Source organism: Equus caballus, chromosome 1, assembly GCF_041296265.1.
Source record: "Equus caballus isolate H_3958 breed thoroughbred chromosome 1, TB-T2T, whole genome shotgun sequence".
Taxonomy (NCBI): Eukaryota; Metazoa; Chordata; class Mammalia; order Perissodactyla; family Equidae; genus Equus; species Equus caballus.
This window is the reverse complement of record NC_091684.1, coordinates 80,935,190-80,960,200: the sequence shown is the minus strand read 5'-3', so window position 1 is coordinate 80,960,200 and position 25,011 is coordinate 80,935,190. Positions and strand designations below refer to the sequence as shown.

Genomic DNA, 25,011 nt, shown 5'->3' with positions numbered 1-25,011 from the left:
CAGCCAGTATTTACCACCTCAGGTCTAGGACAACTGCCAGGCCATTGTTCAGCGGTAATTGAGTGACTGCCTTGTGCCACACCTGTGCTCCACCCTAGAGGGACAAAGACAGAGCCACAGTCCACCCTCTTTTCAAGGGTCTCCTCATCAGGAGAAGCAGGCCAGATACCAGGGATGCTCAGGGGACCAGCAGAGCAGGGAGCCGGTACAGGTCCCGGGAAGGACGCCTGAGACTGAGCCCACATTGGCTAAGACAGTGTGTGTGGCATTCCAGCCTGAGAGACACTGGCCAGCCGGGAGCAGACAGGGCCTGGCACATGGGAAGCCGTTGATCAGGAGCCCCTCTGTAAGCATGCACCGATTTTGCTTTTTCAGTATGGGGTATTTTTTGTTTCAAAATTTTTTGCAGTTTTACAATATTAGTTAAGGCATGTCTAGGTAAGCATCACTTTTGAAATAGACGTTTTCAAAATTAACTTCTGAATATCATAACTAAGAAAAATCACTAGCAAGTTGCACAGGAAAGGGGAAAATGTACACTTCTATAGTCATCTGAGCGGTTAACAAATCTTTTTCCCAACAAAATATTTGCTTTTCAGAGGCCACTTGAAAAACTGCTAATTCAGCTCACAAAGACACCACAGTTTCCGACTTTCCCTGCTAGGCTCTGTGGTTTCCTGCTGATTTCTGTGGGCGCTCCACTGTCCTCTCTCCACAGAGATGACAATATTTCTTACAGGCTCCTTCGCTAACGGGTATCTCAGGTAATAAATGGATCCAACGACAAGGTGAAGATTCCTGAGAGAGAGTGTCCTCTCCTAAAACAGGACTCCTCCCAGGCCAGGCCTCAGGCACTGAGAAAATCACAAACACAGGATGAAGTCAACATGATTGCAAAAGGACTGGACTCAGGAAAAACAGGGTGGTTTGCCCAGAACAAATTACCAGAAGGAATCAAAAAACAGCTTGTTTTTCTCGTGGTGATAACCATATGCTACCTGCTGGGGATGTTTACCAGAAAATGGATTAAAGAGCTTCCCACTATCAAAATAAAGCCATGGGTTCACCCAGGACACATCTGGACCCTTCGTCCCGGGGAAACAAAGCAGGAGGCTTATCTGATCTGAGCAGGTACCTTGTGGAGGAGCCTGCCATGCAGTGTGCCTGTGTGGGCAGGACACAGGTGCCCTGCAGCTGCAGAGCAGCGGCCATATCCTTGTCAGGTGCCCGAGGTGGGCAGCAGACCCCCGCCCTGCAGTCCCTCAGCCATGATCAGGCAGGAAGTGCAGTCAGAGCCAAGCTGTTCTGAGTATAAAAACAACCAAATGCATGTGGTATATTTAGGCCCCAGGGGCTGTGATTGTCTGCGAGAAAGCCAGCTGCTGACCTGCCCCTGGACTCAGCCGTGGGCGTGGGGCTCTGCTCCCTCCTGGCTGGGCTTGTGAGATGTTTTCTGCAAACCCAGGAATGGGAATTCCCCAAGTTTCCTTTCCTGGAGGACCCAAAAGAAACAGAAAGCAAAGTCTCAGGCTTGATGGTGTCGACTGAAATAAAGAGCCTGGGTGATATTAGTGAAGAAGTTTATTCACTAACCAGCGTGAGGAGTTTGAACCCCAGGAAAAACAGTTCAACAGAGAGCGTGCTCTGATGGAGCTGCTCCGAGGGGTGTGAGTTTAAGTGCAGCTTACATCTGTATACTGTGTGTACAACACAGTGCACGTGCAGGGAAGAAGAAGAGAAAAAGAACTTACAACTAGATTTCAAAAATATCAAAAAAGGGATAGAGTACATCTGGGCTTTTCTCTGGATTATACATTGATGGTAACATAAGAATTCTTTGGTTATACATCAAACGAGTACAGAGATGCTGATGTTATCGATGTATGGAGGGAGGCAAGGACCAGGGTGCTTAATTAGTCTCTCAATCTCTAAGAAATGCAGCTGGGAGATGTGAGAGTGAGTTACCCTTTATCTTTCCCTGCTGTGGATCTGTCCAGCTGGTGTCTTATGTGGGGTTGCGAGGTCATTCTGACACAGGCTGAAGATGGCCTGCACAGCTGCTTCACAGCACAGCATGGATTTTGCTGTACTGACTCATAGCCTATGCAGTTTGCTTGCTAGATTCACCTGGGAGAGAGGTCCCAAAACTCTGTCCACAGTGCACAGAACCATTGTCCAGGGTCCCTTCATGGGAGGTGGACCACTCCTGTTACTGCACGTGGGCCACACATGTGACTGGCCTCCCTTGCACTGTTGTTGCCAAATGCAGACCCAAGGCAGCAGTGCTCCCTGTTGAGACGTGCTTTTCCACGCACGTGCGTGCGTGCGTGTGAGTGTGAGCGCACCTGCGCGCCTGTGAGTGGGGATGCAGGGGACAAAGCCATAATAAAAGGAAGCTGTCTTGACAGGGCTTGGGGCACACTGGCCCCTGCTGGGTGCAGCTTCCCAGAGAAGCCCCAGCCCTTAAGGGGTCTGGCCTCTCTTGGCCCAGTTCCCCTTGAAAGATGTGCTGTTAGCAGAACGTGGTGACATAGCCTATCTTTGCTGCCCTGACTGTCCATCCCTCCAACCCCCACCCCCTTTCCCCTTTGTTTTGTAAATATCAGGTGTGACCATTTTCGATAACTTAATTTGCTTAAAATAACTTGGAATCCCATTTGAGAGATACTGCTATGTAGAGGTCAGGAGCAGAGGCTCTGGAGCCAGACTGTCTGGCTTTAAAGCCTGGCTCTGCCACTTAGGAGTGTGTGACCTTATGCAAGTTACTTGCCACTGGTTTCCCATCTATAAAATGAGGATAATACCAGTTCCTATCTCTTAAAGTTGTGGGAGGTGTATTAGTCGGCTCTGCTGCAGGACCACCACCAAAAATCTCACTGGCTACAACAAGAGCATTTATTTCTGTCACATGTTACTTGTGGCTGCAGGTGGGCTTATATGGCTCTGCTCCACATGTCTTCTCCTGTTTGGGACATATTATTCTTGAGGCAAAGGGAAAGAATACGGTGGTGGTAGGAACACAGTGACCCAAAGCTGCTTCTGGGATGTGGTACACTTTGCGTCCACTCTCATGCAATTGACCAATGCTAGTCACATGTAAAGTCAACATCACTGGGACAACATATCGTTTGCTAGGAGGCACTGAAAGTCACACAGCACTAAACAGGGATGTAAAATCCGAGAAAGGCAGAGCAAATGCTCAGGAACAGTCATACCACAGGAATCTTGAACGAGGTACTACAAATGCTCTGGACAGTGCCTGCCACACGCTAAGCATTCAGTAAGTGCCGACTGTTATTATACTAATAAGTAATGGAGGGCATACAACCTTCTCCCTGTTTTCTCTCCCCCTTTCTTCTTTTCCCTTTATTCTTCCTCCTCCTCCCCACCCAATATCCTTTTCTATCTCTGGCCTCTCTCCATCCTTACCTTCTACTCTGTCCACTCTTAGCCACCCACACCCCTTTATTTCCTGACTTTCATCTCTCTCCTTTTTAAAATTCATCTTTCTTTACCCAATTATCTCCCTTTCTAATCTACACATCTCTGGGTCTTCTGCAGCTGGCCCGATGGTTTTCAGGTACAGGAAAAAGGGATAACCCACCGTTATGTGGGACAGGGAAAGATTTAATTAATGACTGTCTTACTAATCAAATATTTTTGAATAAATTTTATCTTACTATTTTAATGTGCATAGAGCAAACAGTCCCAGCAGGTCATATTTGCTCTTGAAGCTTCCTAAACTATCTCTGGCCATACCCCCACTCTCTCCAACCACTAGCATCAATCACTTATAACAATAATAATAAAAGTAATATCAATGTGTTATGCATTGTGCTAAGTGCCTCACATTATCTCATTTAATCTTTGTAACAGTCCAGCTTTTATCTAGATTACCGACTGGAAATTCCTTATCTAGGCCTTAGTCAGTTTCATGCTTTGCCATCTGCAGAGCAGAAAGCTCCAGACTGAAGTCTGAACCTTTGATCTAGTGTGGCCTCTGCCATCAACTCTCTGTGTCACTTCAGGCAAGTCTCCCTCTCTCAGCTTCATTTTACTGATCTGCAAGACAGGATGATCCCTGCTTCATGAGACTGTAGTAAAGATGAATGACCAAAGAATAGATGTAAAGGCACTTGTAAACAATGAGGCATCCTGTACATTCATTCATTCAACAAATACTGGCTGAGTTCCTGCTACCTGCTGTTCTCAGCATTGCAGACCCAACCAAGAACAGGAGACAGATCATGACAGCTGTGTGTGCCACTATGAGGCCAGCGGTTTTTGCTCTAATGACATGGGAAGTCTGTGAAGGGTTTTGAACAAAATGAATGACATGATCTGACGTGGGTCTCAAGAGGAAGACTAGTCAGGAAGGCAACACAATAATCCAAACAGGAGATGACAGCAGCTTGGTGGATGTTCTAACAGTGGAGGTGTTGAAAGTGGCTCAATTCTGGATATATTTTGAAGATAAACCCAACAAAATTGCAGATGGATTGGATCTGGGTTTGGGGTGAAAAAACAGACAACAATGACATCAAGAGTTTTGGCCTGAGCAACTGGAAAGATGGAGGAGTTGCCATCAATTTGCTGGGATGCATGCTGCTGAAGGAACAGGCTAGGTGACTATCAGAAGTTCATTTGGGGGATGTCCATCACATACAAATGGTACTGGGTAACTAGTTGGATATACAAATCTACAGTTCAGTAATATTTGCATCCCAGGGTCAGACTGGAGTTGCCAATTCGGAGTCTTCAGCACATAGAGACCGCATGTGAAACCGTTAGACTGGAGGAGGTCCGCAGGGGAAGGAGGCCACCAGAGGACGGACGCAGCGCCGCCACATTGGCTGAAGAGGAGCCTGTGGGAGAGGAGAAGCGGGAAAGATCGTTACTAAAGAAAAGCAAGGAGGTGGTTTTAAATCGCGAGAGACCCGTCCCAATCCTTGGTCGTCCACTTACACCGTGTGAACTTCAGCAAACTTCTCTAAGCTTCCGTTTCTTTAGCTGTAAAATGAGTAGGATCATGTCCATCTTGCAGGGGCCTCTGGGTGATAATTAAATGAGGTGATTCATGAAAAATAGGAACAGTTGAGGCTCTCCGAAAGTCCCTCTTTATAATTAATAAGTGCTCAGTATTTGTAGAAAGAACGAAGTCTCGGGATGGGCAGGCTGGCGCTGCGTTTCAGAAGCCGCGACTGACCCAGGTTGCAGCTCGCCGGCCGCTCCTCCTCCGCAGAGGAGCCGGCCACAGGCCTGGCGGTCCTGGGACCCCAGCAGGCAGGCCTTCCGAGGGGCGGGAGAGGGAAACAAAACGAGACGCAACGAAGCGTTTCTTCTTTCAGGTGGGCCCGGGACCATAGAGGGTCGCTCCGCCACGTTCCTAGAGCGACCGCGGTGGCGCCGAAGAGCCGCAGCCCGCACTTCCGGCAGGGCCAGGGCACCGAGCGGGAGAGAGAGGGCGGCGGCCGGCCCCGCGGTGAGTGGCCCGCCCGGGCGCGAGCTGCCTCAAGCGCGGTGGGGCAGGCGCTGCCTCGGGCTCCGCTCCCCGCGCCGCAGGGAGGGCTCGGCGCCGGGCCGGGGGCGGTGGCAGAGGCAGCGGGGCGGAGGCCTTCACGGGGCCCCAGCGAGTTGCCGCGGGAGACGGCCGCGCAGGTCCCCTGGGCCGCAGTCCTTCCGCCTTCCGCCGTGCGGCGCGTTGCCGGGCTGCATGTACTGAACGAACACTCGGTCACCGCAGGGCTGTGCTGAGCCATTTACAGATTTTGACTCATTTAAGCTTCCGACACTCTGATGATGCAGCAGCTCTATTGTCATCCCAGTTTTAGGTAGGAGGAAACTGAGGCACAGTGCAGTGACGCGGGTTCGCACGACTGGTAGCCCGTGTCGCTCAAGTTTACCTTCGCACCCGCCCCTGCCGTCCAGTTATGCTGAGCACCGTCCGAGCGCTGGACTTGGCGCTAGAAGGTGGGGCTGCCCGTCAGTGGGCCGCTGGGTTTGGGAACCTGGCCCAAGTCTTCCCAGCTGTATGCCTGCCTTTCCTTAGCTGTAAAACGCAGATAACCGCATAAAGCTGCTATGGGAATTATGAAAGGTAGCACAAAGGACACCTGTTAGTATGAGTTCTTCATCTGTATTGTTCTAGGTGGATTAGATAGTCTCTGAGTTTCCCAGCGGATCGGAATTATATCGTATAAGAAATAGATGTGGTTTTTAAAAATGTATAATTACCGTTAAAGCTATCTTTTCAACAGTAACATTACCTAATAAATGTCTCCTTGTAATAGATGTTCTATAAGTATTTACTAAAGTTGAGGAATGAATAGTGCTCTCTGTAATTTTGTTTTATGCAGTTCGCTCTTTGTGATACAGCAGATAGAATTATTAAATCCCAGATAAAGTTCTCAGCACTATCAGGCCTGGAGTCTCAGTTATGCAATGAGATGAAGGAAAGGCGAGAACAATGATGTAATTTGTGTTTCCTCTTCTTTGCTTTATAAGCCTCTATGCAGAGTCCCAGGACAATTATTCCCATTTTAAAGTCTACTTCTTGACACAGGATGTGGAAAATAGTTGCAGTAATCTTATTTTCACAGCTTAGCTTCTCCTACATTGTCATCTATTTGGAGTTTGTGGCTTGTTTGTTTGTTTATGGCCATTATTTTAAATAACCTTATAAGCAAGTGAGTGAAATTAATTTTTGGAATTTTGAGTTTTTGCAGCATTTGGGTATTTTTAAAATTCTGTCATGTAAACTTGCTTTCTCCTCCTCTTTTGCTTGTGTTCTGCCTATGGCCTTTTTGTCTACTCAATTTCATTTCGCCATCTGGTAAAAGGTCTTGAAATTTTTGTTTCTCTCTCCAGAAACAATCCTCTTGTTTCAAGTTTTCAAAGAATTGTCCTTTTTCTTGAATCATTAGAATCTAGAAAAAATAATAATAAAGCATCTCTTTGACGTTTTTGTCATCTGGTATTTATTGAATTGACTTACGGAAACTTATCACTCTTTTTTTTTTTTGAGGAAGATTAGCCCTGAGCTAACATCTGCTGCCAATCCTCCTCTTTTTGCTGAGGAAGCTTGGCCCTGAGCTAACATCCGTGCCCATCTTTCTCCACTTTATATGTGAGACACTTGCCACAGCATGACTTGACAAGCAGCACGTAGGTCCACACCCAGGATCCGGGCAGGCAAACACCAGGCTGCAGAAGCAGAACGTGGGAACTGAGCCCCTGCGCCACTGGGCCGGCCCCAACTTATCACTCTTTATAGAGTAGTCCTACTTTCAAAACCACTTATGCTATCAAGTTAAAGCTAAGTTGTTATCTATAGTTGTGAAAATGGAATGGCTAAACAAATCAGGATAAACAGAAATATTCAGTAAAGTAGTATGGTTTGTCATTTCTTTCTAAGTTGAACACCTCAATTAGATAGTCACCAGTAAGTAGAGGTTTAATGTGGGAGTAAATATTAAAACATAATGGTAGTCTATTACCCAAATTTTGATTGTCTTTTGGAGTTATGTCTTCTATTTCCATTAAGGTATTGTCTCCACTTTTTAATCCTTCAGAATTACATTCTCATTTGATAAAGCATAATAAAAGCTATTAAGCTTAAACTCTGGAATTATTAAAATTATTTTGTAAATATCTTTTCCCCAAAATTGTCTTTGTTTCCATATGTATTGAATACATTTTTAATTTAAACATGGACGCGATTTTGATGTGTTGAAGAGGTATTAAAGCTGAATAATTAATCGCCCATAATTTGTATTTTTATTTTTTCCTTTACAAACAGAAAATTCTGAGCTGTGTAGCTCTAGGAAGTGAAACATTAGTTCAGAAGAAGAGAGTAGACTCTTAACACGTTTGGCTCTTCACCATGCGATTAGGAAAACCTAAGGGTGGTATTTCTCGGAGCTCAAGCCACGGAAAAGCCTCTGAGAACCAGGGCAAAACCATCCGGCAGCGGCAGAAATGGGGAATGACTGTTCCATTTATCTCAAACTTGAGTAGACTGAGAAGAAGCCTGGATGAGAAGCCCTATAAATGTACTGAATGTGAAAAGAGTTTCAGTCAGAGCTCAACTCTTTTTCAACATCAGAAGATCCATACTGGAAAGAAATCCTATAGATGTGCTGATTGTGGGAAAAGTTTCTTTCAGAGTTCTAATCTCATTCAGCATCGACGGATCCATACCGGGGAGAAGCCCTATAAGTGTGATGAGTGTGGAGAAAGCTTTAAACAGAGCTCGAATCTCATTCAGCACCAGAGAATTCATACTGGAGAAAAGCCCTATCAGTGTGATGAGTGTGGCCGCTGTTTCAGCCAGAGTTCCCACCTTATTCAACATCAGAGAACCCACACGGGGGAGAAGCCCTACCAGTGCAGTGAATGTGGCAAGTGCTTCAGCCAGAGCTCTCATCTTAGGCAGCACATGAAGGTGCACAAAGAAGAGAAGCCTCGTAAGACCCGGGGCAAGAATATTAGGGCAAAAACGCACTCAGTATCATCTTGGAAGGCTGGTACAGGAAGGAAGTCAGTGGCTCGTCTCCGCTAGGTAGAGGACACTACTTCAGCCATCTTTTAAAAAAATAAAAAGTATCTGTTTTAGAACTGGAGATACTTTATAATAGACCACTTCAGTACGGTATCCTTTCCCAGCATGGAGACATTGGGAGTTTAATGAGGTTGGTATGAAAGAAATTACATGTGTCCAGCTGTCCTCATTTTTTGTGTGTGTAACATGGAGTACAAGGAACTGAAAATATCTTTTGAGATAATATAAGATCCTTGACCTCATTTGAAATTGCTTCCTGCATCATTATGAGAAAATAATCCTGTTTTGATGACACATGTAAAAGTACAGGAATTCCAATGACAACTCAATTTTAGGACTTTCTGTGGAATCAGTACTTTAAAAGGGAGAAGAAGTTAATTCCGTTAGTTTTGGAGTTCTGCAACAGATGAGGACATTTTGTGTTTGTAAAGTTTTTGTAGTATATTAACCGTTGGTTTGTAAGTATCACTCAAGGGTCCATATATTAAAATGTATTCATGTTCACAGATTTTTAATCAACAAGGCCCATCACTGTATGTTAGCTTTCTTTTGTTTCTTCTCTTCTGCTTATGGACAATTATTAATTAAAGGTGTAGAATTTCTCTGTTTTTCAACAAATTCTTAGAAAAAGGCACTCTAGAAGCCAAAGTGAGAACTGAATTAGACCACAAGTCTCCTATTCCTACCAGTACCATTCTTTGTGATGGTCTTACTCGGTGTCACTTGTTTTCTGGAAGTTGGGATGGGTTTATGTTGATCCATCCATCCCCATGGCTTTGATTTCTTTTGGCATTCTCTTGTGCTCTGACAAAGTGAGCTAGCCTTTTAGATCTACATGAATAAATAATTAAACCATATTTTACCGAAACAATCTCCACTTGCTAATTAGAAATTAACAATTTTCAACCTCTATGTGTTTCCCTTTGAGAGCTTTAGGATAACCCTGGTTATCTTAAATGAATGTTTGTCAACAGCAAAAGTCATTTAATTGAAATGTCAGTGCTTGTAGCTCAATGTGTAGATTTTGAAATCTGTTAACTTTTTGTGAATTATGTGAATTATTTGCCAAGTCTAGTAAACGTGTGTCTTCCATCAGAACAATGCCAAGTGTCAGACATTCTGATCAACCTTCAGCTCAGGTTTTAATTTCTATTGAATGCTAACATTCTTTTGATTTTTTTGTATCTTTTATAATCATACAAGTTCCTGCTGTATTAATAACGGTTACTATAAAAAAATTTTTTAAGTGGGATATTTTGCTTACTACTACCTTCTGTTCATTTTTCTCCTGGGAAGTTGTCTTAATAATTTAGGCAACATCTAAAATCACAGCTTTTGGCAGAATCACTTGTTTTGCCTATTTTTGATTGCCTCAGACTTGAACTTTGCCTCCCTCCTGGCCTTACGTTTGAATGCAAAGTCATAGAAGATGGCCTTGTTGACAACAGTTTCATCCAACAGGGTGTCCACAAAATGTCCTGTGGGTGTGAGGTAACTGCAGTTATCTTTCGCAAAAGACTTGATCTTTGACGGCTTAGCAAGTGTTGTGTTACTCACACCCAAGTCACTCTGTAGCAGAGGCGTGCCTAGGGCCGTTTTGAGGATCTACCATCCATGTTATTTATAGCAGTTTTGGGTCTGGAGTAACTTCTGACTGGGACCAACATCACTTTCTCAAATTTAATGAATTTGCCAATTTTGACAGCAACCACAGGGCAACAGAAAAACCTGTGTATATTAGACTTTTTAGTTTTCATTTTTATCCTAAATGGACTTCCACATACTTTATAAAAGTAAAGCAGAAACTCTTCAGATTTAGGTGTATTCCCAGTTTGACTGTGGTTTGCATTTCTTCTTAGAGCCCTAAAACAGAGCAAATAGGTCACTAACATTTATGGTGACCTTCTGTGGTAACTAGCATGTGGCACTACTACTTTATGCTACTTTTGTGAGTATCTTAGAAGAGAGAAATATCACAGCTGCTTTACATTAATGAGTAAAGGAAATATTGCACTACTAGAAATTGAATCTTGTAGGCACTGCCTCTTTGAATACAGTCTTGCATGAAAATATGCTGCCCCTCAATGGTCTGAATTTCCACCATAACTCAGGTTTACTAAACTCTGAATCCTTTTATTCTTCTGGCAGGCTCCTTTTTTATCTGGATGTTTTATTTAGGGGGGAAAAAAGCTCCAAGTGTATTTTTTTTTAAATATTGCTGAAATTTCTTCAATCCTACACCAGCGAGTGAGATGTGTTGTTAAAAATGCTTGGTTTCTGGGGCCGGCCCCGTGGCCAAGTGGTTAAGTGCTCGTGCTCCACTTCAGGTCAGGGGCCAAGGGTTTCACCAGTTTGGATCTTGGGCGTGGACATGGCACTGCTCATCAGTCCCACATAGCACAGCTGAAAGGAGCTACAGCTAGAGTATACAACTATGTACTGGGGGGCTTTGGGGAGAAGAAAAAGAAAAAAAAAGAGATTGGCAACAGATGTTAACTCAGGTGCCAAGCTTTAAAAACAAAATGCTTGGCTTCCACATTCTTTTATTTATTCACATTATTTATTTATTCAATCATTTAATAAATGCGGTAGAAATAAAAGTGATCAAGGCAGCTTTAGCTTAAAGGAACTTAAGTGAGTAGTCAAGTAGAGGAATTGAAAAACTAGAATAAGTATAGGGCACTATGGGAGCACAGAGGAGGGACCTCTGACCCAGTGGTTCTCAATTTCAGTACGTATCACTGTCACCTGGAGGACTTGGTAAAACATTTCTGGGCCCACTCGCAGAACTGCATATTCAGTAGGTCTGGGCTGTAGCCGGATAACTTAGGGTTCTGACATGCTCCCAGGTGATAGTAACATGCTTGTGCAGGACACTTTGAGAACCACTGCTATAGCCTATTACTGGGGGTTAGTGATGTGCTTAGATAAAGTGGTGTTTAAGTCAGATACATACATAATACTAAACCTTTGACAAGGGTAGGCAGGATTTAATGATGAAGACTTTGGGCCCTGGGGTAAACCTACTTAGGTTTACATCTCAGTTAACTAGCAACTGGGCAATTTGAGTTTTTGTTCTTGACTACATTGAAGAAGATACTGATGGTTGAGTTGTGGAGGTAGAATTAAATGAAGTAATGCAGGCAGAGAGCCTGGGACGTTGTTTTCTGATTGACTTATTAGGGAGCTGGAGGCGGAGAAGCTGTTGAATCAAATCTGAAATTGTCAGTGGCAAAGTTTTATCCCATAAATTTAAAAGTGAGTTCTGTTTTATTTTGGCTGAGTCAAGACTCTTGGAGAGAAAGGTATACCTAAAAAGGGCAAGAATCATCTAATACGTTTCTAAGGGAAATATAAGAATCTGTATGAATTTTTTGACAGGTAGTGAGAGTACCTCTTCAAAGTAGAAGTACATAGCCATAAACGCAGTATTATTCCCTGTGTTAGGAAAGCAAAGTGCTTTCATTTTTTTGAGGGAATAAATATTTGTTGAGCATCTGCCATGTAAAAAAGACTGGTAGGAAACGTAAATTAACATTTTTAAAAAGTAATATTAAAAGAGGTGATGAATACACAGTGTGATTCCCATTCAAACTGGAGAATTTACATCTGGTACAGGGAAGAAGGAAAGGATCTTCAAGGGATGACATTTACACTAGGTTAGGGAATAGAAACCCAAAAGTCTATCGAGGCCAGGCAGCCAGTGTAAATGAGTGGAGCGAGAAGAGTGCTGTGAACAGGAGTGCAAATGCCCATCCAAAAGGATAACCCTGGCTCGGTATCAGCCAGTGGTTACCTTGCTGAGATTCAGGCCCAGATATGCTGGCTCTTGATTTTTCAAGAGAAACCAGAAATCCAGATTTTAAAAGTCACAACCATTCTTACCAGTTTGCCAGACCTAGTCTAGACTTTTAAGGATGTGAAGGCTCTGTGTGTGACTGTGTGGGGGTAGGGTGGAGAGAGGGCATGGTGGGGGACCAGGGAATGAGGGGAGGGGAGAGGCAGACGTACAAGGTGGAGTGAAAGCTGCAAAGCACAGAAGGATCTACTCAGAGAACAGATCCTTCTCAGAAAAGAGATACCTACTTTATAGATAGTCCAGGTTCATCTAAGAGAGTTGTGGGAGATAAGCCTGGAATGGGCCTCCAGGAGAGCCTTAAATATCAACCTTAAGAGTGGAATAGTTTGATAAGATGGGATGCAAGAAGTTTGTTAGAGCATAGGTTAGAAATTAATCCAATGAGAAGTAACAACCAGCTAGAAGAAACATTCCCCCAAAGGGACCCAACCAATTGGCTAATTGGACCTGCAGGGCTTGACCTCCTACCTTGGGCCTCAAGTCTTACCTCCTTCCATTCCCTGCCCCACACTGAATGACAGCAGCTCCAAAATGCTCTGTACCTTTGTTTATTCTGCTTTGTCCAGTATCTATTCTGAGGCCTCCAGGAAGCCTTGAACCTTCCTTAGATGCTCTTCCTTTAAACTGAATTGTAATGATCCATATTTCAATCTCTTTCTCTCATTCTTCCTCTCATCTGCTAGCTCTTGGCTTATACCAGTTATTCAACTGAAAGTTTTACTGAAGAAAGGCCAAGAGGGAAGTTCAGAATGAAGGTTAGAGAAAGAGGTAAGAAGTTAGTTCTGGAAAGTTCTCAGCCTGGCTATCAGCTACCATGCCTACTAGCTGGAGAGTCCCACCTAGAACTTTTCTTCCCCCATCTTCCATCCCTATCCTGCTTCTTCAATCTTCTGTTCTCTTGGAAGTCATTGCTCATTGCATAATTCATTCTTTAGCCTTGCACATTGTGTACACGCTTATGTTTGTTGAATGCATGAATGACGTAATTAATGAAAGAACAAATGTATAAAATGGCATCAAACCTTAAGGAATCAGACATTCTCATGGTGTGAAAGGACCTGGAAGGCCACTTACCTGACCCTCTCCTAAACTGGATGATTAGTTTTTAGTGACCTAGATTCTTCTTTTATGCTCTTTGAATTATAAAACATATATGTGTAGAGTTTATATAGTTTAGAAAACTAATGTCACGTCCAACTTATTTTTTTGCCTGCTTTATCTCCCCAAATCCCCCCGTACACAGTTGTATATCCTAGTTGCAGGTCCTTCTAGTTGTGGGACATCCAACTTTTAAATGACTCAAAGCCCTATGTTTTTCCTGTTAAAACTAGATCTAGGGGCTGGCCTAGTGGCGCAGAGGTCAAGTTAGCGTTTTCTGCTTTGGCTGCCCCAGGTTCGCTGGTTCGGATCCCAGGTGCGGACATTTGCACCGCTTGTCAAGCCATGCTGTGACAGGCGTCCCACATATAAAGTGGAGGAAGATGGGCACAGATGTTGGCTCAGGGCCAGTCTTCCTCAGCAAAAAGAGGAGGATTGGCAGCAGCTGTTAGCTCAGGGCTAGTCTTCCTCAAAGGAAAAAAAAAAACAGATCTAGAACATTTTAAGGACTTTTCAGACTTTAAAACACATTTTTTTTTTATATCAATTTTGTGACCAAGCAATTTCAGATCCTCCAAAACTGGAAAGTCAATGAAGTTTTGGAAGAGATTTTAAGTTGGTTATTTGGAGAGACTGTTGCTAGATGATCTGAAAAGGTATTGACTTGGGTCAAGGAAACCACTTGTTGTCACTGAGAGTCAAGAGAACTCTTAGAATAGTCCAAATAGGAACAAATGTTTAAAGTAGGGCTCTGGAGTGGGGGGAGTGGGGAGTGCGGGGGAGGGGCGAAAGTAAGAGACACTGTGGTGACAGAATGGACAGACCTGGAGACATCAGATCTGAGGTACAAGCAAGAGGAAACGCTGTGATGGAGGTTTCCAGCCTAGGTGACTAGGAGGTTTGGGGGAGAAGATGATAAATTTTTTTTAGGAAATACTGATCTTAAGATGCTAATCTGGGTGGCAAAGTATGACAGGAAATGAATATCTGTGTCTGAAGCATGGAAATTATTGAAGTAAATTAATATTTGTACCATTCTGTGTCAGGTGTTTTACATACATTAGCTATTTTACTAGTCTGCTTAAGCTGCCATAGCAAGATCCCACAGACTGTGCAGCTTAAAAAATAGACATTTTTCTCACAGTTCTGGTGGCCAATAGCCCAAGATCAAGGTCCCAGCAGGGTGGTTTTCTGTTTTCCTGGCTTCCAGGTAGCCACCTTTTCACTGTGTCTTCACATGGCCTTTCCTCTATGCATGCAAACACAGCGTACAAGCGCGCAAGACACTCTAGTATCTCTCCTTAAAAGGAGCCAGTCGTATTGAGTTAGGGCCCCACTTATCACCTCATTTAACCTTAATTCCCTCCTTAAAGGCCCTATCTAACAGTACAGTCACATTGGAAGTTAAGGCTTCAACATATGAATTTGGGGAGGACACAATTCAGTCCACAACAGATATTCCCATTGTCTGGATAAGGAAACAGACTCAAGAGAGTTCAAGTAACTTACTCAAGGTCAAATGGGACCAGAAGGTCCATGGCCTTTTCTATATCTATTTTAAAAATCTTGTTACCTTATCCTAGAACATGTGAGATGAATCCACCTTTATGGGCATCAAAAATGAAAGTGACAACTCCAATCTCCCTGCCCTCAAAGAGAGGAGACTTGCCAGAATAGAGTAGGACAGGAATGAATGTTGACTCTCCACACAGCCTCCAGCTCTCCTGGCTCCCTGGCTGTGTCTACCTTGGTTTCATCGATGTCTGTGAGTCTGGATTTCTTTGTCCCTTGAGAACCATAGGGATCAAAAGCTAGGTTCTGTTTTACGTGCAGACCTTAGTTGTTCATCTCAGCTACTCCAAGGACAGTTTTACAAGTCTTGATCTATAGTTCTTCTGAAGACTTAATAAAAATGAATGGTGGTCCGGGGAGAGACAAAGGGTTGTCCTCTAATTGCTGACAAGTAGGGAGAACACGGTGAAGTCTTCTACTGGAAAGTATTTTGGTGGAACCAAAAGTCTAACCGCGTCTGGTGTTGACTGTGGTCCCACACGTGGCTTTAGCAGTATTCACCCTGGAGTTGAGCATGAAACAAAACACACTTGCTGCCCCCTATTGACTGGGCCTCCTCAAGCCGGGAGGAGATAGATACCCAGAGCTAAAGAATAGCAAAGGGCCAGGATTACATATACTGATCCTCTGTCCTCATTTCATTCAGTGACTCCTCCCTTGTTTTCTCTGAGGTTGAAGACTACAGCTTATGAAGGGTAAAGCCTGTATGCCATGGCGAGTGTTCAGAAAGGAAAGGGGAAGGCTGTGTGGGAGAGGAAGAGAGAGAAGCCTGAAACATGCAAACATGCATCTCTGGTTCTGAGAAGGGTGGAGTTAGATTGGAAGACAGTAGTAGCCACTTTCGTGTATACAGCGTGTTAAAGATCTCTATTGGGTGTACACCTCACTTCGAGTTGCCTGCAAGAAGCTACAGGGGTAAGCAGGGCTGCATTGAGCCAGAAAACCTTGGTCAAGGCAAGCCACTTGTTAAAATTTTGAAATATTTCCCTGCTTGTTGGTAATTGGTCATTGCCCCCAGCACCCCAGTGCTTCCTACCATCACCCATCAGCACTGCCACACTCCTGTTTTCCATCAGCCATCAGTCCTTCCCAGAACCCCTCGGTCTCCTTCAGTAATTGAAGAGTTAATGTCCGAAACAGTAGGGGTCCACCTGTGATTGGACAGGACCTTGGCCATGTTGGTTGATAATTGTTTTGAATATCACTCTTCTGATAATATTTTCAATTGAGATACTGTAGAGAAAAGAGAGGACTATCATAGGATTAAACATTGAGGAATGGTTACAATTGAGGAAATGAGTTTGTAATAGAGAAGTAATAATCAGAAGAGTCAAAGAATCCTGACAGTGGGGTGTTTCAGATGCAGAGGATGGAGAGACTTGCAGTAAAGAAGTGAGGGATGGTTAGCAGTTAGCTCAGTGCAAAGTCTGTTGAGCCCCTGGTGAGTATTAGCAGTCACTGTGCCGGGTGCTGCAGGTATTTGAGAAAAGACACCCTTCCTATCTTCAAGGAACATGTAATTCAGGAGGAGATAAAATGTACAGAAATGTGAAGAATACGGGGAATATGCACCATTGAGTAACAACAAGCTATAAATAGCACAAGGCAGAGAGTGATTACAGAAAAAGCCCTCTAACTCAATGAAATCTGGACCCAGAGTTGGCAAATTTATCAGAAAAGTTGCTTATACAGCAAAAATACGAAGTATAATGAATCATAATGAAAAAATTTTATTTTGACTTAAGCATAGCAGCGTTTATTCATCCCCTGGTACTTCGGAGTCAAAACCTAAACAAGGAGATGCCCCGACCTCCCAGGAGGAGGCTTTCAGGATGTCTGCCCTCAGTGCACCAGAATTGCCACCCATCAGGGTCTCCCGTGCATTTCTTATTCTGTCGACTATTGAGCATGGTCATGCATTACTCTGTCCCTCTGCCATGTTTGGGAGAGTGTGGAGGGGAGCACACGTGGTGGATCTTCTTGGTTAGTAGGGCTCTAGACAAATAGGAGATACAGCCATGCCTGATCTAGAGATGATCCAGAGATCTTGAATTTTCAGATTGTTGTAGTGACTGTATGGATTTGAGAGTGTCTTCCCTGGAAGGAAGGTGAATGCGTTCTGTGTGGAAGAAGGGGGAAAATGAGTGCTTGATGAGCAAAGACCCAAGTGTTCCCCCACATTTCCTGGCACCCTTGCAGTCAGGTGAGAAACAAGACTAGCTCTGGCCATTTGACTGTAAGCAAAAATGGTGCTTTTAAAAGCTGTTGTGTGATTCTCTGTGATCCCACTTCCTAGACTATAGTAGAGGGGACATTCCAGATAGTTCCTGAGTCCCTTGCCAACCTGCATCGGACATATGAGAATGAGAAATAAACTCTGTTGAGTTAAACCACTGAGATTTCAGAGTGAATTTGGTACCACAACATAACCCAACCTATCCCAACTGATACCCATCTGCTCTGTTTGTGCCTGTCAGGACCCAGTCATCCAGTCCCGAAAGTTCTGTCTTTTCAGTGGCCTGAAGAGAAAAGACTCAGCTTTGCGAGACTCCATAGTTGAGAAACATTGCCTCTCTTACTATTTTTCCCTGTTTCCTCCTGAAGTCCTTCCAAGAGTGGCAAAAAATACTACCACTTAACTTCCTTTTTTGGCTGGGGACCCTTCCCTTTCTTTTTCACTAGGCCTTAAAAGGCAGCATTAAAAGGTGTTTGTGTTTTATTCATATCCTGTGACTCTGCAGCTCTGGGTGAACATCCGCTCATCTAGAGAGCCCAGAATGTGCTGTGACATCACGCCTGGGATTAGAAAAATCAGTCCTGAGGCTGATATGCCTTCTTCAGCCGTGGGAGAAAGGATGGGTGTCCCTCCACCATGCAGAGTCTGAGTGTGACAGGACCAGTGAGAGGACGATGAGTGCGCACCAGAGGACTCACCTGAAACAGCAAGATCCTTTGTGCCAAGGGAGCTGATCCCTACCCTCACCTTGATTTTAGATAGACCAACTAGCTTAGATAATGAACATCCCAAGGGCAGTCATGATAAACTGGAGGCCCGAGCACCTTCCTCCAATTTCCAAGTACCATATAAGGTCCTAGATGGTAACTCTAGAGCTGTTAGGGAAACTCCAAAATAGGACTGAGGTTTTTTCACCACCCTAGTGACTAAGGGGCTATCTATTTTAATTTTATTTAAGAAAAAAGAGTATTGGGCTGTCTCTTAAATTCAGGGTTTTGTAGTAAAACTCATAACCCAGAAATTTTTTCTGTCATTTTCAGATAAAGCACAGTGACGTATCTGGTAAAACAATTAGGTTTTTTTTTTCTTCAGAATAAGTGTAAAATAATCCACTCCAGTTTGAAATTGATAAATTTTGCTGCTGAAAGATGTGAAAAGACAAAAACTATAGAAACACAATTTTTAGTTGCATTTCTTGTAGTACAATCATGCACAAGCAGCACTGTTGCCTAGAATTATTGCATGGCTTTACATATAAGCAAGAGTAAATCTTTTATAGTTATTTTATGAGATGGTAATTTATATTTTTCTCCTTTCGCCCACATACCTGGTAATCTACTGGAATAAATGCTAGAATGTATACCTACTAAGTCATGGCATTTTATTATTAATATTATTTTATTGTTAGCACTATAACATCTGATAGTATTTTGTTCAGAGTTTTTGAATCAATATACATGAATCAACTTTGTTGTAAATTTCTTCTTTTGTGTTATCTTTGTCATGAGATATATTGCTATTGATTACATTATGGAGTCTTTCAGAAACTGGGTCAAGATTGCAGTATTCAGTGGCTTGTGTAATGTGTCACTCTGCCTCCTAATTTGTCAAGGGACCTCTCAGGCACAGATTTTTAAAAATTCAGGAGTTTGGGACAGGCATGCTGATTTAAACAAACTTTCTGAGATGAATATCCTTCTCCTCCAATCCCAGAGAGCCCTCTGGTCATATCCTTACATTCAAGGCACTCTAACTGGGTTCCCTAGTATATAAGAAGCATCTCTATTCAGTTGGATTAAAAGACTAAGTGTCAGAATTTGAGCAAGTGAGTCAGAGAGAGGGCAATATCACGATTCAGGGGCAAACAGTCATGGAGAGGAGTTATGGTTCAGTGAGAATACCGAAGCCACTCTATACATTCCAATTATGAAGAATTTTAATATAGCTGGTTAGACTTTCTCTCTGTTCCTCCTGGTTCCTCTTTGCCTGCTTAGTCCACCAATTCCTGCTTAGCCTTTTACCCAAATTCAGTTTTCTCTATTAAAATAATTGGTCTGGTTTCTCTCTTCCTGGCTAGATCTAGACTGCAGCAACAATAATAAGAGAAACAAACTAAAAGTACAAGGATGTACCATTTCTTACCCATCAATTTGGAATCATCCAAAAGTGTAAACCCCACTCCGTTGCGAGGCTGTGGAGAACCAGCCAAGCTCACGCATTGTTGATGGGGATACAAAATGTTGGAGGTGCTACAGAAGGGCGTTTGGCAACATCTAGCAGATTTGTATATGGATTTACTCTTTGACCTAGAAATTATGCTTCTAGGAATTAGTCCTAAAGATATAATCCCCAAAATATGAAATAATATACACACATTGCAGCACATTTTTACAGAAAAGACTTGTTTCTCACTGTGAAATATTTAGTTGCAATGTAAACATATCATATATTTGTTCAGTGATGGGTTTGTTTTTCATGATGTGCTTATGGCTTTTGACTTGAGCTGTGGTTGGACTGCGCTGTCATTTTCAGGAATCCGCTTGCCTCACTTTGCACAGGACCCAGAAACGTGTTTCGCAAGTGCCCTTGAGGAGGTTGTGTCACCGCTGGTGCAAATCTGCAGATTAAATCTCCAGGCTCAATGGGAAACATCTCCAGCCGGATAAGGGCACTGCCTCCCTGGGCGAAGGGAACGGAAAGTGCTCAGTCACACAGTCTTCATTGGCCCTGGACACTGGGCCTTCTTACATTTCTTTACATGACCTAGAATTGTCACTAGATGGCAGCAAAGGAGATAGAATAGAAACCAGCCTGTAGTTTCTCTACATGCAACTTGATATTTCCCTTTGAAAATACCATACTCAAAATGAAAACTTGGGGCCTTTATTTACAGTCAGCTGGGATTCAGTGAAATGTCTTTGAAGACACAAGCATAATTTTAAAAATTGAGCATATTTTAGTCAAATTACCTGAATGTCATTTCCATTTCCACTGTAACTTAGATATTAAATAACATATAAGGCATAGAGGGATAAGTAAGTCCCTTTCTTATCCTGGTAGAAGAAGAAAAGAAATTATCTAAAGTGTTTACTAAATAAATCATAGCTATTTTCTCCGCTTTCTTCTACAGGCAACTTCCTGAAAGATTTGTCTCTAATTCCCCCTTTCCTTACAGCATTCTCCCCAGTCAATGCCCATCAAGCTTTCACCCACCGTTCTGCTCAGAAACACTCTTTCCAAGGTTTCTCCAGGAAAATATGTGCAGAACGGTGGCCCAGGTCATTGAGAGAAAGGCTCTGCTCAAAGGGAAGGCTGGAGCCCTCAGGGCATGGAACACAGTTGCCGAGACTGAGGCCAGAGCCTTAGAGTTGGGAGAGCAATTTGTTTTCTGTGGTTTGAACCTTTGGTCACGTCCAATTAGCTGAACTTTTTACCATGTGAATGCATTATATTTACAATTAAAACATAAATTTAAAGTCAATTGCATTCTATAGCAAGACAGAGATTGGGAACAGTCTCAGAAAACAGGAGCGGGGGTCCCAGAGCAACGTGTAGGTGCTTTGTCTCCTTTGTCTGGTGAGTTGCAAGTCCTAAGTAGCGTTGCATTTCATAAACTCGTGACTCATCTGTTAGTTATTCCTCTAATCCCTTTCCTGGTGCTTTTCTTTTCCCCACTTTCAAGAAAAATGAATTATGACACAGAGCCTACACATGGGAGCATCTTTGTGTTCAGCAGCTGGGTGCATCTGGGGTGAGGTGGGGGGTTGTTGAATGTAAGAGGCAGTGATATAAGAGAAAGCTCTCTGAATCCGAGTGATTCATTCTGAGTTCTAGATCAAGGTCGGCTGTAGAATATCCACGTGCCCTCAGGCAAATCACTTTTCCTCTCTGACTCTAAGTCTGCTCATCTATCAAATGAAGTCAAATTTGGCGATTAAACCAGTTGTTTCAGTTATGATTCTGTGGCTACAAGCTATTGAAACAAACTTTGGCTAACTAAAGCAAAATAAAGAGCAGCAAAAGAAGATGGTTAAAGAGTTGAACCACTAGGCCTTAGGAAGGATGGGAGCCAAGGCAGCCCCAGGGATCTGGAGGCCATGGGCGGATCTTCAGGGGCTGCCATTGGAATTTCTCAGCTCTAGCTACCCTCTGCCTGGCAGCTGTGAGGAGAATGCTCCTTCCTGTCTTTAACGTGTGTGTTTTGCAAGGGGAAGGAGTAATACCATTTCCAACAATGAAGAAGGAGGAAGGGAGAGAGGGAGGAGAGGAGATGAGATACAAGAAAAGAATAAAGAAATAGGACTTATATTCTTGAAACTTATAAATTAGCTCTGAAGACAATTTCCAAATTAGTGATATAACAATATTTTAAGTAATGGTAACCTTATAATGAACACATAACTTTCTGATATGACTACTTTCAAAGAAACAACAATTCATCTGTGTGTATGTGTTTGTGTTATGTTTGTATCCATTCTTACAAAAATATTATTAAACTTTCATATTTATTGAATAAGATCTTCTAAGGACTTCCAGTAAGTAAATCATATCTAGTCAGAAGTAATAAAACTAAATTTATTTAAAACTGTATTTTACTTCACACTTAATTGAGAAAAGTTCCTCACAGGCAGTTTTTCCTTAAAAACATCTTAAGCTATCTCAAGTTTTGGTTTTTAAACATTATTCTTTGTGGTAGAATTTTTAGGACATTTTTCTAACTTTGCCCTTCAGATTGTATATTTCCACTCTGAACACATTATTTTGTTCTTTTTTTCCTGTTCACTCAGATAAAAAATACAGATGTATATTCTTACATATATATAAAATAAACCTTTTTACTAACATATAATTAAGAGGAAAAAATCCCTTGTATTAATACTCTGATACTTATTGAAATAAATATAAATTTGTTTTAATCCTATTATACTCATCTTTCTTTGATGTTACAACTACTGTTTTATCACATAATATTAACTCTTCTCTTTTAAGTATTTTATGAACTTGTCATGGCCCTTCACAGGCTTCACTTGTGCTAATTAAACATAAGTATTATCCTGCCTTTTGATCCTCCCTAGTGGGAGCCCCTCCCCCTGACATCTTGAAAGCATCCTCGCTTTCTGTTATCAGTAAGTGCAGACCAGACCCACTGTGATTTTTCCTGAGCCGTGGAATCAGTTGTCCTCCAGGGGGTCCTGGTTCCTTTTACTGGGAAATAATATTGGAAATAGAAATCTGGTTGCTATGGTGCGCATGGGAGTCACAAAGCTGGAAAAGGCATGCCTTTTAAGCCTGTGTGATCACACTGGTTTGACTTTTCTCTTTTAGTTTAAAAAGTTACATAGTCACATCCTACTCAACATGTATTATGAGGTTTTATCCACCTCTATGACTTTCTACTTTGTGGATAACCAAGCTGCTTCTCGCTTCTGATGCAACTCTAAAAGTTCAGTCAGTGCTCAACTTTGTGTCTTTTCAACAGTCAACACTGATGGGCACTGTACCAGTAGTGCCAGTATAGTGTACACTGGTCCTGCCTAGGAGCTCTCTGCATAGTAGAAAAGTCAACCATGGAAAAAAGCATTGCATAAGATGGGGATATGTGCAAAATAGAGACCTGCACTGGCTACAGCAGGGCACTGGGGATGGAGAGGACCAGCTCGGGTTGGGAGGGCCAGGGAAGGGTTTGCCAGTACAGGGGGAGATGGGTGAGGGAGGAGAAGGCATGCCAGTGTGGAAACATGTGCAAAGGCACAGAGGGGTAAAGGAGCATGGAATATTCAGGGGATGTGCATAGCCCAGTGTGACTGTTGCTTAGAATGTGTGCTGGGGAGTAGGCGAGGTAGGCAGGGACAGATCATGGAGAGACTTGAACACCCAGCTAAGAAGAGTGGACTGATATCCTCAAAACAGTGTGGTACCATCAGAGGAGTTTAAGTAGGGGAAAGGAAGCAGCAGATTTGCATTTTTGATGGATTTTTCTGGCAGCGTGTAGAAGAATGTCTCAAGGATGTAGTGTATTGCATATTTCACTGATTCTTTTCAATTTCCTCTCCTTGACCGCTTTCTGATGCTAAGGGTATGTTATTCTAAATGACACCACTTGACAATCACACATTATTTTATTACCTTTCTGAGATTGAAGGGAAATTGCCTTTCCTTTCCGGAGCTGGTCTTTTAAACCCCAAAGCCCCATAGCCAAGGCAAAGCTAAGGTAATGGATTGAAGGACCCTCTTACCTTCTGTCAATATTTATTGTCTTGATAATTAATTAATCCTTCACCTGTTTCCAGAAAAGGTTTTTGGTAGATTTAAAAAGTATGCAACATCAATATCAACAGCAATAGTCAGAATGGTCGTGCTGCATGGAATTCACAAGTAGTTTCTTCTAACCTGCCATTGAAATCATCATGAACACACAGGTGAGTATAAAAACCCACAATCTCACTAAAAACTCAGAATGGTAGACAACCTGTTAGCAAATGAGGCTGGATTAAGGAAAATATAGCCCAGACTTCATTTCACGGCATGCTCAAGCTTTGACTGATGAACCAAAGACCACCTATAAAGGGTGGGGAGACACCTAGGTCCTGCATTAGTTTCCTAGGGCTGTCACAACCAAATACCACAAACTAGGTGGCTTCCAGCAACTGAAATTTATTTTTTCAAATTTCTGGAGGCTAGATGTCTGAAATCAAGGTATAGACAGGGTCATTCTCTCTCTCTCTCTCTCTCTTTCTCTATCTCTTTCTCTCTCAGGGCTCTAAGGGACCCTTTCTCTTAGGTTTTGGTGTTGCTAGCAATCCTTGGTGTTCCTTGGCTTGTAGACATATACTCCAAACTCTTCCTCCATCTTCACATGGTATTCTCCCCATGTGTTTCTGTGTCTCTTCTCTTCTTAAAAGGACACCAGTCATAGTGGATTAAGGGTCCACTTTACTTCAGTATCACCTCATTTTAACTAGTTATACCTGCAATGACCCTGTTTCCAAATAAAGTCCTATTCTGACATTTCAAGGACATGAATTTTGGGGGGACACTATCCAGCTGAGTACAGGTTCTATCTCTCCACCTGCTCCGATGACTCAAAATCAGTGATAAAACCCGAAACCACAAATTTAGTGGCTGAAAACAGCACAGTTTTCTTGATCAGAAGTCTAGGCAGGCTTAACTGGGTTTTCTGCTTAGGGTCTCACAAGATGAAAATCAAGGCATCATCCAGGCTGGGCTGTTATCTGGAGGCTCTGTGCAAGAATTTACTTCCAAGTCATTCAAATTGTTGGCAAGTACTATAGAGTAGTGGAAAGGATTTACTCTCCCAGAATTAAAATGGAAAAAATAAACTTGACTTGGGATACCACCAAAAGCATAGCGTTTTGAATGTGTTTGTAGGAAATTTACTGGGAGGAAATCCCAGAGAGTAGAAGGGAGGCCCCTGGGAAAGTTACTATGGGCTGAATGTTTGTGTCCCCCCAAAACTCATATGCTGAAGCCTAATCCCCAATGCAATGATATGTGGAGGTGGAGCCTTGGGAGGTGATTAGGTCATAGGGTGGGGTTCTCATGAATGGAATTAGTGCCCTTATAAAAGAGACCCCTGAGAACTCTCTGGTCCCTTCCATTATGTGAGGGTATGATGAGAAAATGGCCACTATAAACCAGGAATTGGGCCCTCACCAGACACTGAAC

At 42.9% G+C, this 25,011-nt stretch overlaps 2 protein-coding genes across 4 annotated transcripts; one reads left to right on the top strand and one right to left on the bottom strand.

Moving 5' to 3' along the window:
- Window positions 1-2,873: 2,873 nt before the first annotated feature.
- On the bottom strand, window positions 2,874-5,898 carry LOC111774447 (uncharacterized). Its single transcript, XM_070264097.1, has 2 exons — window positions 4,966-5,898; window positions 2,874-4,865 (listed from the first exon to the last, which is right to left on the bottom strand). Exon 1 carries the CDS (start codon window positions 5,757-5,759, stop codon window positions 5,136-5,138), a length of 624 nt encoding a protein of 207 aa, XP_070120198.1. The 5' UTR covers window positions 5,760-5,898; the 3' UTR covers window positions 2,874-4,865; window positions 4,966-5,135.
- On the top strand, window positions 5,343-9,812 carry ZNF22 (zinc finger protein 22). Of its 3 annotated transcripts, none has more exons than XM_005602631.4 (2): window positions 5,343-5,482; window positions 7,799-9,812. In XM_005602631.4, exon 2 carries the CDS (start codon window positions 7,883-7,885, stop codon window positions 8,558-8,560), a length of 678 nt encoding a protein of 225 aa, XP_005602688.2. In that variant the 5' UTR covers window positions 5,343-5,482; window positions 7,799-7,882; the 3' UTR covers window positions 8,561-9,812. The 3 variants fall into 3 exon arrangements, with proteins under 3 accessions (XP_005602688.2, XP_014589552.2, XP_070120183.1); XM_014734066.3 differs by lacking the exon at window positions 5,343-5,482 and adding an exon at window positions 5,703-5,831; XM_070264082.1 differs by lacking the exon at window positions 5,343-5,482 and adding an exon at window positions 5,831-5,970.
- The last annotated feature ends 15,199 nt before the right edge of the window (window positions 9,813-25,011 follow it).

Excerpts from the sequence above, each read along its gene's own strand:
- ZNF22 (XM_005602631.4), top strand. The coding sequence starts at position 7,883 with ATGCGATTAGGAAAACCTAAGGGTGGTATTTCTCGGAGCTCAAGCCAC.
- LOC111774447 (XM_070264097.1), bottom strand. The coding sequence starts at position 5,759 with ATGGCTCAGCACAGCCCTGCGGTGACCGAGTGTTCGTTCAGTACATGC.